Source organism: Neodiprion pinetum, chromosome 5 (assembly GCF_021155775.2).
Source record: "Neodiprion pinetum isolate iyNeoPine1 chromosome 5, iyNeoPine1.2, whole genome shotgun sequence".
Lineage (NCBI taxonomy): Eukaryota > Metazoa > Arthropoda > Insecta > Hymenoptera > Diprionidae > Neodiprion > Neodiprion pinetum.
This window is the reverse complement of record NC_060236.1, coordinates 31,161,880-31,173,454: the sequence shown is the minus strand read 5'-3', so window position 1 is coordinate 31,173,454 and position 11,575 is coordinate 31,161,880. Positions and strand designations below refer to the sequence as shown.

General features: G+C 37.7%; 3 protein-coding genes across 6 annotated transcripts; 1 reads left to right on the top strand and 2 right to left on the bottom strand.

Moving 5' to 3' along the window:
• Positions 1 to 66: 66 nt before the first annotated feature.
• Positions 67 to 6,990, bottom strand: LOC124220661 (protein tyrosine phosphatase domain-containing protein 1). The gene is made up of 10 exons (XM_046629883.2): positions 6,748 to 6,990; positions 6,341 to 6,559; positions 5,520 to 5,716; positions 4,841 to 4,963; positions 2,544 to 2,848; positions 2,234 to 2,444; positions 2,053 to 2,157; positions 1,757 to 1,980; positions 997 to 1,330; positions 67 to 857 (listed from the first exon to the last, which is right to left on the bottom strand). Exons 2-10 carry the CDS (start codon positions 6,556 to 6,558, stop codon positions 661 to 663), a joined length of 1,914 nt encoding a protein of 637 aa, XP_046485839.1. The 5' UTR covers position 6,559; positions 6,748 to 6,990; the 3' UTR covers positions 67 to 660.
• Positions 6,991 to 7,833: 843 nt separating this feature from the next.
• On the top strand, positions 7,834 to 9,326 carry EMC3 (ER membrane protein complex subunit 3). The gene is made up of 3 exons (XM_046629889.2): positions 7,834 to 8,019; positions 8,199 to 8,455; positions 8,678 to 9,326. Exons 1-3 carry the CDS (start codon positions 7,871 to 7,873, stop codon positions 9,049 to 9,051), a joined length of 780 nt encoding a protein of 259 aa, XP_046485845.1. The 5' UTR covers positions 7,834 to 7,870; the 3' UTR covers positions 9,052 to 9,326.
• Positions 9,149 to 11,512, bottom strand: NitFhit (NFT-1 protein). Of its 4 annotated transcripts, none has more exons than XM_046629884.2 (7): positions 11,355 to 11,512; positions 10,850 to 10,981; positions 10,533 to 10,677; positions 10,248 to 10,403; positions 9,890 to 10,096; positions 9,598 to 9,810; positions 9,149 to 9,510 (listed from the first exon to the last, which is right to left on the bottom strand). In XM_046629884.2, exons 2-7 carry the CDS (start codon positions 10,903 to 10,905, stop codon positions 9,340 to 9,342), a joined length of 948 nt encoding a protein of 315 aa, XP_046485840.1. In that variant the 5' UTR covers positions 10,906 to 10,981; positions 11,355 to 11,512; the 3' UTR covers positions 9,149 to 9,339. The 4 variants fall into 4 exon arrangements, with proteins under 4 accessions (XP_046485840.1, XP_046485842.1, XP_046485843.1 ...); XM_046629886.2 differs by having other exon boundaries at positions 10,533 to 10,674; XM_046629887.2 differs by lacking the exon at positions 10,850 to 10,981.
• Positions 11,513 to 11,575: the final 63 nt, after the last annotated feature.

Below are 11,575 nucleotides of genomic sequence, written 5' to 3'. Positions count from 1 at the left end.
TTTCATTAACAGTTGTTCTGCTATAGATGATCAACAGTTGAAAGGGTAGGTTGCAAAAAATAACTCTGGTTTCTGTCTATTAGTTAATGTTTATTATTAACTATGATTATTGCCGATTGATCTTTAGACAGACGTGCCACGTATCAAATTGGATATTGCATAAAACTGTGTTAAAATTCTTACACTTCTTCCAAGTCCTACATCTGTTTCATGAAATTTTTTTATTTTTACAGACTCACACATCTATGTCTTGACGGATGAACTTCAAATATTTATTAGCTTAGAACGTCATTTATATTATGGTACAGTAATTACCAAAAGATGCGTCTCCGTAAGTTTGAACTTTCTGAATTTAAAAAATACTCCATATTTTCTAATCAAAAAATATTCCGCATTCATTTTTTATCTCTCTTATTTTATATACATTACACGTAATATATAACTTAAAAAAAAAAAAAAAAAAAAAATGGAGAGTGTCAAAAGAGTCTATGTATATTCAACCAGTTGCAAAGAAATATTTCAAAGCTTATCTTAGGTATCTTATGTTCTAATTGTACGCTTAATTTGTACTAAGTGGCGTTTTCATTATTTATTTACGTACTTGAGAAAAATAACCGGCAACAGATCGATATTTTAACCATTTCATTTTTTTTTTTTTTTCTACGCGGACTGTACAACGTCCTCGTTATCTTCTTCCCGATCATTCTCCTGTGGAAGGTTTGCTGTTGACCAAAAAAATGTCGACACGGAACGGTCAATGTCCACAGTATTAATCTCCATAATAAAACTCATCATCCCGACCAGAAAATCATTCAATTTTCCGCAAGTACCTCCGCGCAGTTTACCGAATTCTTTTCCTGAAAAAAAAAACAAAAAAAAAAAAAAAATAAAATAAAAATACAAAAATAGATCAATAAATAAATAAATAAATATATGCAAATTTCCGTTATACTGGAATAACAATTGAACGCGTTATAATATCTTCTTTAAATTCACCCGACGGTAGCAATGTCCGATTTATCCATACTGCCTGCTGTGTCAGAGCAGCCATCAGCCTCTTGATCAAGAGAGTTTGTCCCTCTAAAGATAAGGGTCTCAGTCTCAAGATAAATCTCAAAAGATACTCGATCAAGTATCCATCGCAGACATCCAATTTTTCGAGACACTTCTCGACGTTCGAACCCCACACAACTATCAAGCTCAAATCGTCCTTGTCGAGAACCGGGTATTTCAAATTTTCCAACCAGTCATAAAGAAGGGCGGATAGAACGTGAAGATCCGTTTCAAGCTCGAGTCTCTGCCACGCAGTTTGTCTGTTGTTCAGATCGATCTGTAAGTTTAGTTTTAAATCATTAAATCTTGCTTGAATATTTTTTGAACGAGGAACTATTTACAGATCTATGGACGAGTGATTTTCACGGGATAAATTTGCGGAAGTGCAAAGGTATTTGAAATTCTCAATATCATGCTGAAAACATTCGACTCGACTCAAGGATACACTAAAAATACCACAAAGTCCAATATCTTTGGATGTTAAATTTGTTTTCGATACTATTGGGTAGGCTGTAGGGCTTTTAAGCCACTAAAATTTTTCTAACCTCAAATCGACCTACCGCGCATGCGCAACGGCGGGAAATTTGAAATGCGCGCAGACAGAATGCGCAGTAGATCGATTTGCAGCAGCCTAAACGACGTTACCTTCTACGATGTAGAGTGCAACTAAACTGACTAAACAATGTTATAATCATCGATGTACCTGATACTCGTGAATCCGTGTTATTCTAGATACTGGTAAGAGTTCGTAGTCAAAGAGCAGAGCCTGGGCTGCTTCATCCGCGCCTACAAAGTCGTTAATTTTGCTCTGCACCGCAGCTTTCATGTCAAGCTGGGATTGCAGTTCTTTGTAACAGCCGTTCTCGTAGAGATGTTGATCACGTATACCATCTCCTAGTACATCGTCGATGAAATTGTCATCCAGAACTGAAATTGGTAAGAGTTTTAACAGTATTTCTAGATTTCAGGTGATCGTTGCAAATCATAAATCCTCCCTACCAGAGTATTCCGAAACGCATGACGGAGCCTCCGGCGAGGAACAAGAGATCGCCGACACATCCTCCGACGTGTCTCGATTCGAATCTTCACCGCAAACCGTTGAACCTTGGAAAATCCAACGAATAATAACTCGAGCGCATAATACAAACGTTCTAACAAAATTCAATTGTTTTTCCTTTACCAGAGCCATCGAAGGAAGTATCCGCCAAGGAATCGGCCCAGGAGCAGGAATGTTGCATGTTGCCTCCGTCAATTCTCATCTTCTCAATTCTATTGTACAAGAATTTCTGCGTAAAAGGTACACTGGATACTAAAAATTCTATTTCAGAAGGTGAGTTGTCACTTCGACAATCGCAGAGCTGAAGTATTCGCTCGCAAATTACGAAGACGATCTGAAAGTGAGAGTAAAAAAATAAAAAACAAACAAACATTATATTCATCGCTTCAAGCCTTCTGAATATTATAGAAACCCGTTTAAGCTTATCACAAACTTTTGGGATGTGCTTGAAAGTCCGCTGATCGTAGCCGTGAAGAATGTTGGACTGTTTTCTCATGTAAGAACGTAGGCCGCATGGTGCCTTGGTAGATGATCGATTGCCGGTTGAAATGTCACGAGGTGCAAATACCATCATGTGCGGAAGAACGTAGTGCTCGAATTCCTGGACACAGAGAATCTGCCCTCTTGTTTGTACTGCGTTGGGTCTCTTCAGTCGCACGAATCTTATAGCGTCGTTTGCTCTCACCCGAAGACTGTAGACCAGGTAACAGGCTATTAGAACGCCCGTTCTTCCGAGACCTGGGGAATAATTAAATTAGAGATAATATGCAAAAGATGTTATTCATCTTTCGTTTTTCAGGAAAATACTTGGACATTTTTATTGACAAATATGGCTGGAAACGTAAAGACATTGTTTCGAGGAAATTCTAGACGTATACATCGACTGTTCGAAATATACTGGAATTATAAGCAAACGCTTGGATATCGATGCTTTGTTCGAAATCACTTTAAAATTATTAAAATTTTAGCAAATAATCGGTCGATTTCACTCTGCGATCGCCCATTTTATTCAAAAGACTATTTTCTGTAAATATACAACAAGTATTGATTGTTTTAGCTAACCAACTGGTTCCTGGTTACTGGTACTCCTTAGGTTAATTATTCAAGTATCAAGGCACAGAAAACTTCTTTGAAGCTGGTAAGTTTTAATTTTGCTGCGCAAGCCCGATACGTAGATTGAAATACGACAAAATAAGATACTATTTATAATCTAATACGACTCATTCGGAGTAGTGTACTTTTTATCACCAGACGGTAAATCGAATGAACTTGAATGTCAATTTCTTGGTAAATTTTATTTTATTATGCAAATCATATTCTTGTATCACACGATTAGAACAATTTTTTTTTCACACCGCGTAACGACGAGCAGTTAATTAAACTCTGATAAAGTAATAGGTAAATATTTCTTTTGGGTAATTGTTCTTTGAGCTAAGAAATAGCAATTGACACTTTAGTGTATTAAGTGTTAAGTTGTTAAGATCAATACAATTCATGTATAATATTATGGGTATAAAGGGAAGTTTACAGAATTCGTCCAGAAAATATCCTTTGTACTATACAGCAAACATATCGTGCTCTTGCGATATAATGATAATATTAGTCTCACAACTTTTCCAGGCTCAGGAGTAGATTAGTGTTTTCAGACAAGTCGAGTTATTTTCTGGCCACGAATCAACCCCAGCTTTTAACTTATTGCAAATTCCAACTGAACAAACGCCGCACGGCGAAAAGTTTAAATTTGATTTCATATACCTTTTACCGTCGGATTATGAGGAAGGATGAAGGAAAGAGATCCTTGAATTTCACAGAAAACTATGTACAACTCATATTTGGAATAATTGGTAAACATTCTAACGATACAATGCTGTAAATATAGTAATACCCTTAATATTCAAGTTACAAGAGTCGCAATTAGACGATACATGTATTATACACACTATAATAACTGTAAAATCGATAAATTGATGAGCTTTCAAGCTAAATGAAGAGATATATTTGTACCATCGTTAAAATGAAAATGGCATTACAAGTACACGTACGTGTACGATAGTTTTAAATTTGGGCAAATATTTTTAATACATGCTAGAGAACAGAGTTTATTAACGTTAATTTTTACCGTGTAAAAAATCCCGAAGTCCAGAATTTTAAGCTCAAGACTCTTTCCTATTTAAATATAACATGCAAACGAAACGTACTAATTTCGGTTCCTTCGTAAAATTATTCGAAAAAAATTCCTATCGCAAGTAAAAAACATGACGGTAACGTGGTATCCAATCTTGAATATATAAATTAAATAAACATACGACTGTGCATAAATAATCAATTATCATGCATGATGTAGAGTAGACTTTTATTATTATTAATATTGTTTTTTTTTTTTATTTGTTATCCCCTTAACTCTCTCAGCCTATTCGTTAGTAATTATCACAACGATCTCAACAGGCCGCGTGCGTTGAAAAGCAACTACAATCAGCACTTTACACATACGTGACATATATACATATACAAATATATATATTTATGTATTTTTACACAAGGGGAGAGATTTTTATCGGTTCTTTTTACGCTCATTATTATACAACTTTTATGATATTAGGCAAGTCACTTGACGTGATTAATTATTATTTCCGCTTTCGGTCGTCCGTTTTTTTTTTTTTTTTTCTTTTTTTTCCCCTGTTTTCGTCGTTTTATTTTCTTATTTTGAAACACTCGAGCTCGTTTACTTACCAGCATGACAATGTATCGCCACTCTGCCTTCCTGAACGGCGAACGCGACGACCTTCACCATGTCCAAGAGCTTTCCCAGGGTCGCGTCCCCGTAGTCCTTCCATGCGAAATTGTAGTAGTAAACTATAACGGACCACTTCGTTATCAAGAAGGACGTCGATTTTTGGAATTGAGAGAAATTTTTTTGTTCCCAATTCATGATGAAAAATTTTTTTGGACTTTCTCATTTTCATAAAAGTTTTAATAATTTTGGGAAGAATAATTTGGTGATTCGTTTTCTCTTTTGCTTTCAATTGTAACAAAGAAAAAGCAAAGCAATTAGCATAGATAGATTTAAAAATCAAAGGTACCATGTGTAACTCGTTACCCACGACGCTAAGGTATTATATGTATCATTAAAGTGTTAAAATTCAATTGTACATCAATGTTGAAATTATAGTTTGTAACGGAAATTGATAAATACGACTCAATTATTTTACGTTATACAAAAAGCAGGAATTTTCGACTCTGAATCCGAAATTTCAGCACAACAAAAAGCCGTACGGTAGTTTTTTAATCCTTTTCCGGGACAATTCAAACGACGTTGATCTTCTTGGTCCCAAATTTGCGAAAAACAGTGTAATTGATTCGTGTCGCGTTCGATTACTTGGTAGCTAGATTGTAGGTGAAAAATGCTCACTTTTATCGGCCATAAAGACGTTCGGGTCGTAGCTGAATCCACTGTCTTCCAAAGGTCCCCCGCAGCTCGCGTGTTCTCCAGGAGTCTGGAGATTGATGATCGTCTTAATCCCCCATGCCTGAAATTGCGCGACAATTTTCTTCTTCACTATTTGCTCTGTGCTCGGTCGTGCCATCGCCAAAACGTCCTCGGTGACCCTGGACGAAATTCGATAACCGGAATAGTCATATCAGGATTCGCATAACTGTCTCCTTAGAATGTACGATATGTGATGATCGGATAGTTTTCCAGCTCGTAACATTTTTGTGTTCAGTTTAATACGCCTTTCACTGTGATTTTTCAATCTTATCGATCGAGTCTACTGCAGTGGAATTAATTTGAATAATAATAAGCTTTTTATAACATACACGATTAATATAAAGTTGTTTCACAAATCGAATAAAAAGTCGAGTCAGTTTATTCGCAGTTGTTTTTTAGATTATATACTCTGAATTTCTCTGAAAATATAGAGCAAGTGTTTGACAGGCGTGGGCTGTAGTCATTGGCATACAGTTTTGCGTAATTGTATAGAAAAGGAAACGGCTTATTGAGGATTCGTGTCATAGGCCCGGACAATCGATATTCACTATTCATGCAGGCACCTGTATAAGTGATGCGTTATCCTTCGCTGTAACTGGATGGCCGAAAAAACGATCAAACAACGGACAACGCGACCAGGATATGCATTTTAGACTTTAATGACACACGGGTATATTTGTACAATCGAAGATGCGATTTCAAGGATTAAAAACCTGTCGCAGGCGATGATCAAATCGGCTCACCAGTGGGAGTAGATGTCCTGTATAGCCATATGGACGGGAGGCCACGCTTTCGGATTTTCATATTTGCACCTAGAACCGCCGCAGAAAATAGCGCATTGCATCGCCGACGGGGCAAGTTTCCTCAGATTTTCCGATATCTTGTTGTATCCGGCCGTTACATTCGTTAGGTTTAATCGATTCGGTTGCAGACCAGCCGGGATCAAGGATCCCACATCCATGCTGCAAAACGTGTCGTTCGTAGTATGACAGAGACAAAAATCGCTTTCCAATTTCAAAATAACGCATGTATTGCCGTGAATAATTGTTTACAGTGCTCATCGCCATTGTCCGGATAAAGTGAATTACGCACATTGAACCTTTTCGGTAGTGCAAGCAGAACACAATATTGATGTATAAAATTAACTTACGTAGATTGGAAATTTTAATGCTTCGACACTTGGTATAAGGCCTCTTGGTTGATCCATCTCATCGTTGAACTTTCGAACGATTCTTTATGTCAGCGTTTTTCAAATTTGAGTCAACATTTTTTACCTCTCGCGGTTCTCTCGTAACCCGCCGCTATTCAGTGCGCGAAACGGTGCGTTATGTATGTATAACAACATGCTTCTGCCGTTTCGCGCTCTGCGGTTCTCCGCGGCACGTTGAATTGATCGATTCAAACGCGGGGGTCGAATACTCGGGGCTGAAAGTACGGGTAATATATGGCATGAGGCCCTACTATATGACAACTGTTATTCGGTCTAAACGGTTCACTGCGCTTGCGTGTGAGTCTAATTTCTGGCAAGTGTTGTCTCGACTATAGAGCGTATGAGTCTGCAGACAACATCGACCCCAAAAGTTGTCGAAAAAATTTCGAATGCTTAGAACTTCTTTGCCGTCTCAAAAACGGTTTTACAAGCATAAAACGTCTTTTTGCGTTTAAATTGTCGATCATGGTTCTTTTGTTTATTAAATCGGTTTCAAATCGAATCACAAACCGTCGAGCCATTTATAATTATCAAATCTGCAAATCGTGTGATTGTCTAAGCTTTATACGCGCTTGATGGTTCTTTCAATTACTGCAATATAATTTTTATACATGTAGATGTATTTTTAAGTAATAAACATTCGTCTTTGGTGAAAGCATTGGGTGAGAATTATTTAATGCCTTATTGGCGGCAATCGTAGGCACGTAGGATTATTTATTTGGATACTCCTGCTGACTGGCAACTAAGCGTACACACATGCCGCGGCGGTATTCAGAACGTTCGATTTTCGAATTTCAAAATTCAATTTGCTAAACGGCTGCGGCTATAGCGAGTGTAGATTTTTACCGTGGAAATTAGGGTTGCAGAAATTAGACTTTTGAAACTTTGATTTCAACATCATTCTGCATGTTACGACATACGTATTAATATACATTTGGCATAAAAGACGTTATGTTGCCAATCGAATACGATTTCTACGCGCCGTGAGATGCGCGGTAGGTAGAAAATTATCACTGCAGAGTCTTTGCGGTTGACAACTGGCAAGTTTACGTAGTGATCAAACATGGCCGAGCTGTTACTTGACTCGAATATTCGCGGTTGGGTATTTTTACCCATCGTAGTGATAACGTTTTTAGTAGGAATAGTTCGTCACTATGTCTCAATGCTCCTCGCGTCCCAGAAAAAGGTCGAAGTTCACCAGGTTCAAGACAGGTGAGCGAGAAACCTACCCAGCCCAAAACCGACTCTCCTAACCTCAACTTGTACATGCAGTCCTGAAATACGTAATATTGAGTAAATAATTAAATGACCAATGCATGTTGCGCCTTCCAGACATCCTCGCTTAAAAAAAAATTGATCACAATGTATGAGAGTGTTGTTTCGATTTTCAGCCAAGTGATGATTCGCTCCAGGATGCTGCGAGAGAATGGACAGTATATACCTAAGTCAGCGTTTATAATGCGTCGGCATTTTTTCAACAACGAAGAAACTGGTTACTTCAAGACACAAAAACGAGCGCCAGTATCTCAGAATCCAATGACCGATCCCAGTATGATGACCGACATGCTGAAGGGAAACGTGACCAATGTCCTTCCCATGGTCTTGATCGGAGGCTGGATTAACTGGATGTTTTCAGGCTTTGTTACAAGTAACTATGAATCTCAATCCATTTACAAGGGTCATGTTTGAAAAAGTACAGCGGTTTGATTATCGTCAAGGCCCAGGATGCAAAATGAATGTGGTCAATTTTATGACTGAGAAGTGTACAATCACTGTCACGTTCTTCTCTATCATTTTAAAACTGCACTTTTCAACTGATCTTTTTCTGCCATGTATCGTGCCCTTATTCAATCCTGATTATTAATTACAGCAAAAGTACCATTCCCACTGACTTTGCGGTTTAAACCGATGCTACAGCGTGGTATTGAACTTGTGACACTGGATGCGGCTTGGGTTTCCTCAGCCTCTTGGTATTTCCTGAATGTGTTTGGTCTCAGGTCTATTTACACGTTGGTACTAGGTGAAAACAACGCTGCCGACACATCCAGACTATTACAAGACCAAGTTTCTGGAGCGGCTATGTCTATGCCACCGGATCCGAAAGCTGCTTTTAAAGCGGAGTGGGAAGCCTTGGAAATATGCGAGCATAACTGGGCTCTGAACGGAGCTGATGCTGATCTATTGGGCCCGCAGAATACCCCAGAATCTGCGGAAAGCATTTATCACCAAAGCAAAACCAATTAAGCGCTAAGGTAGATTCATTAGATGAATTCTCTTATATATCGTTTTAGGTAATATGTACAGTATGGGAAGAATGATGTGTACAAAGCGTGAAATGAAGTAGTTTTCTTGTTATTAATCTTTATTTTTTTTCCAATTCTTTTATTTATTTCGTTTTAATCACTCTTCGTCCGAAAGACACGTACTTTTTGCCCCCACGAAGACTAGGCACTCTATCTCAAAATCTACAACGGAATGTATTTGAATGCCAATAAATCGAGTTCGGCAATCAACTTCAATGAACGGTTTTATTTATTTTAACTGTTCCAGAGGCTTTAATTCAGGATATAAATCTGTACGCCTATGTTTATCGCATGGCATATTTTTACGGATTTTATCCAACAAGTCCAGGTCTATTTCAGCTACAGCGATACCTGTTCTTTCCGCGCATTGTGCTATCACCGTTCCCCACGGGTCGACAATCTGTAAAACCGAAAGACATAAAATTGCAGGATTTCCAAAGACAATGATCCTATGAATCGTTTGGAAGCTTAAAAAAATTGCAATTACCATCGCATGTCCCCAACTAACACGCTTCTTATTGTGTGCTCCTGTTTGAGCCGCTGCAATTACGTAGCATTGGCTTTCTATTGCTCTAGCCCTCAGAATTACCTCCCAATGAGCAGCACCCGTTTGATACGTGAATGCGGAGGGAAACGTCAGTATTTGGGCCCCCATTTTTCTCAAACTCAGAGATATTTCAGGGAAACGCATGTCGTAACACTGTTCAATGTGTTTCAGTTTGTAAGGAATCCAAACAAACTCAAATTATCGGACTCATTATAACCAATCGAAAGGATACGATACTCAGGCCCATTAGTCCAGCTGGAGTCTGTACAGGTGGTAAAATTTCACCACCTCTATCCACATAGTCTGATTCCATTAACCTAACTCCCGTCTCTGGATTATCCATATCAAATAAATGTATTTTTCTGTAGACTGCGACCATTTCACCCCTGTTGTTTATTAAAACGTGTGAGTTGTAAATTTTGTCACGATTCTCAGCGGACTAAAAGCAACGATTATTGCTAATTAATTTTTAGTTTTTTTTTATTTGGGTAGGAGTAAATTTTTAATTGATTTCAATCAAATAAACGAATGACCATCTAGTTCAGCAGCAAGAGTATACAGATAATACGGGTTCATTCCTAGTTACATACTTTTTCGTGAATTCCTCCTAATGATAAACAGATGTCATGATTCTGGGCTAAACATTTGTATCGCCTCATCAATTCTCCGTCGAGTGGCTCTGCCATTGCTACGATATCCTTCTTATTATCCGCCAAATAATCGCAAGCCTCTGGAAACATGGCAATCTGGGAAAAGTAAGTATTCTTTATGGTGCTGAACCGAAAAGTGAGTAACCTTATTCTCTACTGAAATGTAGTGTTTTGAATTTTCTGCCTTGAGTAAATTAATCCGAGATGTGAGTAAGCAGTTCTTACGCAGGCGTTGTTTCCTTTAGCTTGAGATACGAGGCTCGAGACGACCTCAAAATTTTTTTCTCTGTCCCCAGTAGACGTCATTTGACAAACAGCTACTAATCGCGTGGACATTGTGGATAACGCGCGAGTTGCCACAAATATGCTACTGATGAAAAAAAAAAAATATATTAGAATAGCTTTAATAGCAGTTACCACGGTAGTAACTATCATAAGGATTGAAAGGAGAAATTTGAAACGGTGCTACTTTAATGCTACATTTTGACCAAATGGTTCGCAACATTGTTTATATAACATTAATGATTGTCATTCGCTTTTACCTGTTGCAAGTAAATTGACATAGAGATGGAAGAGGCAGGATGAGCGATCGAATCATAGCTTTTGATCAAATGAATCTTCATAGTATTATTGGCTAGATGCGATCATGTTTTTGGTAAGTTCTACCCAACAGACTGAGGATACAAAATTGTAAAAGATTTAGAAAACACTGAAGGGAGTATCCGGGTCGATTTCATTGTTGACGTATGTATTTCCAAATATCAAAGTCTACGTATTTCATATGCGACAAGGGGCTGAACAGCTCATACATTTTTTTTTAGACCCAAATAAAGAAATGGCATGGATTCTACGAAATCGCAATAGTAACTTCGTAGAATTCATGCTATTTCTTGATTTTTGCGACAAACGAAAATTCATTAGAGTATTGTTGACTTCAATATTTGGAGATATATGCGACAACGTGGAAATCGACTAGGGTTTAGCCTCATAGGCAATTTCAAATATAATAAAATGCTTTGAGCTATCGTAAGAAATTTATATTCCAACCTTGCAAATAATCGTTGAATGAACAATATATTCTGTCGTCACTAAAACAACTAACAAGTGGCAGGTGTTGTAATTAAGTTAGAACGTAGAATGCTTGCAATATTATACATACATATATCTTTGGTTATATAATTCTGATAACGAATGTCAAATCGCACATCGATATATGATCAGTACAATTGGGATTGAATGAAACTCGTATATTTAGTAATATGAATGTA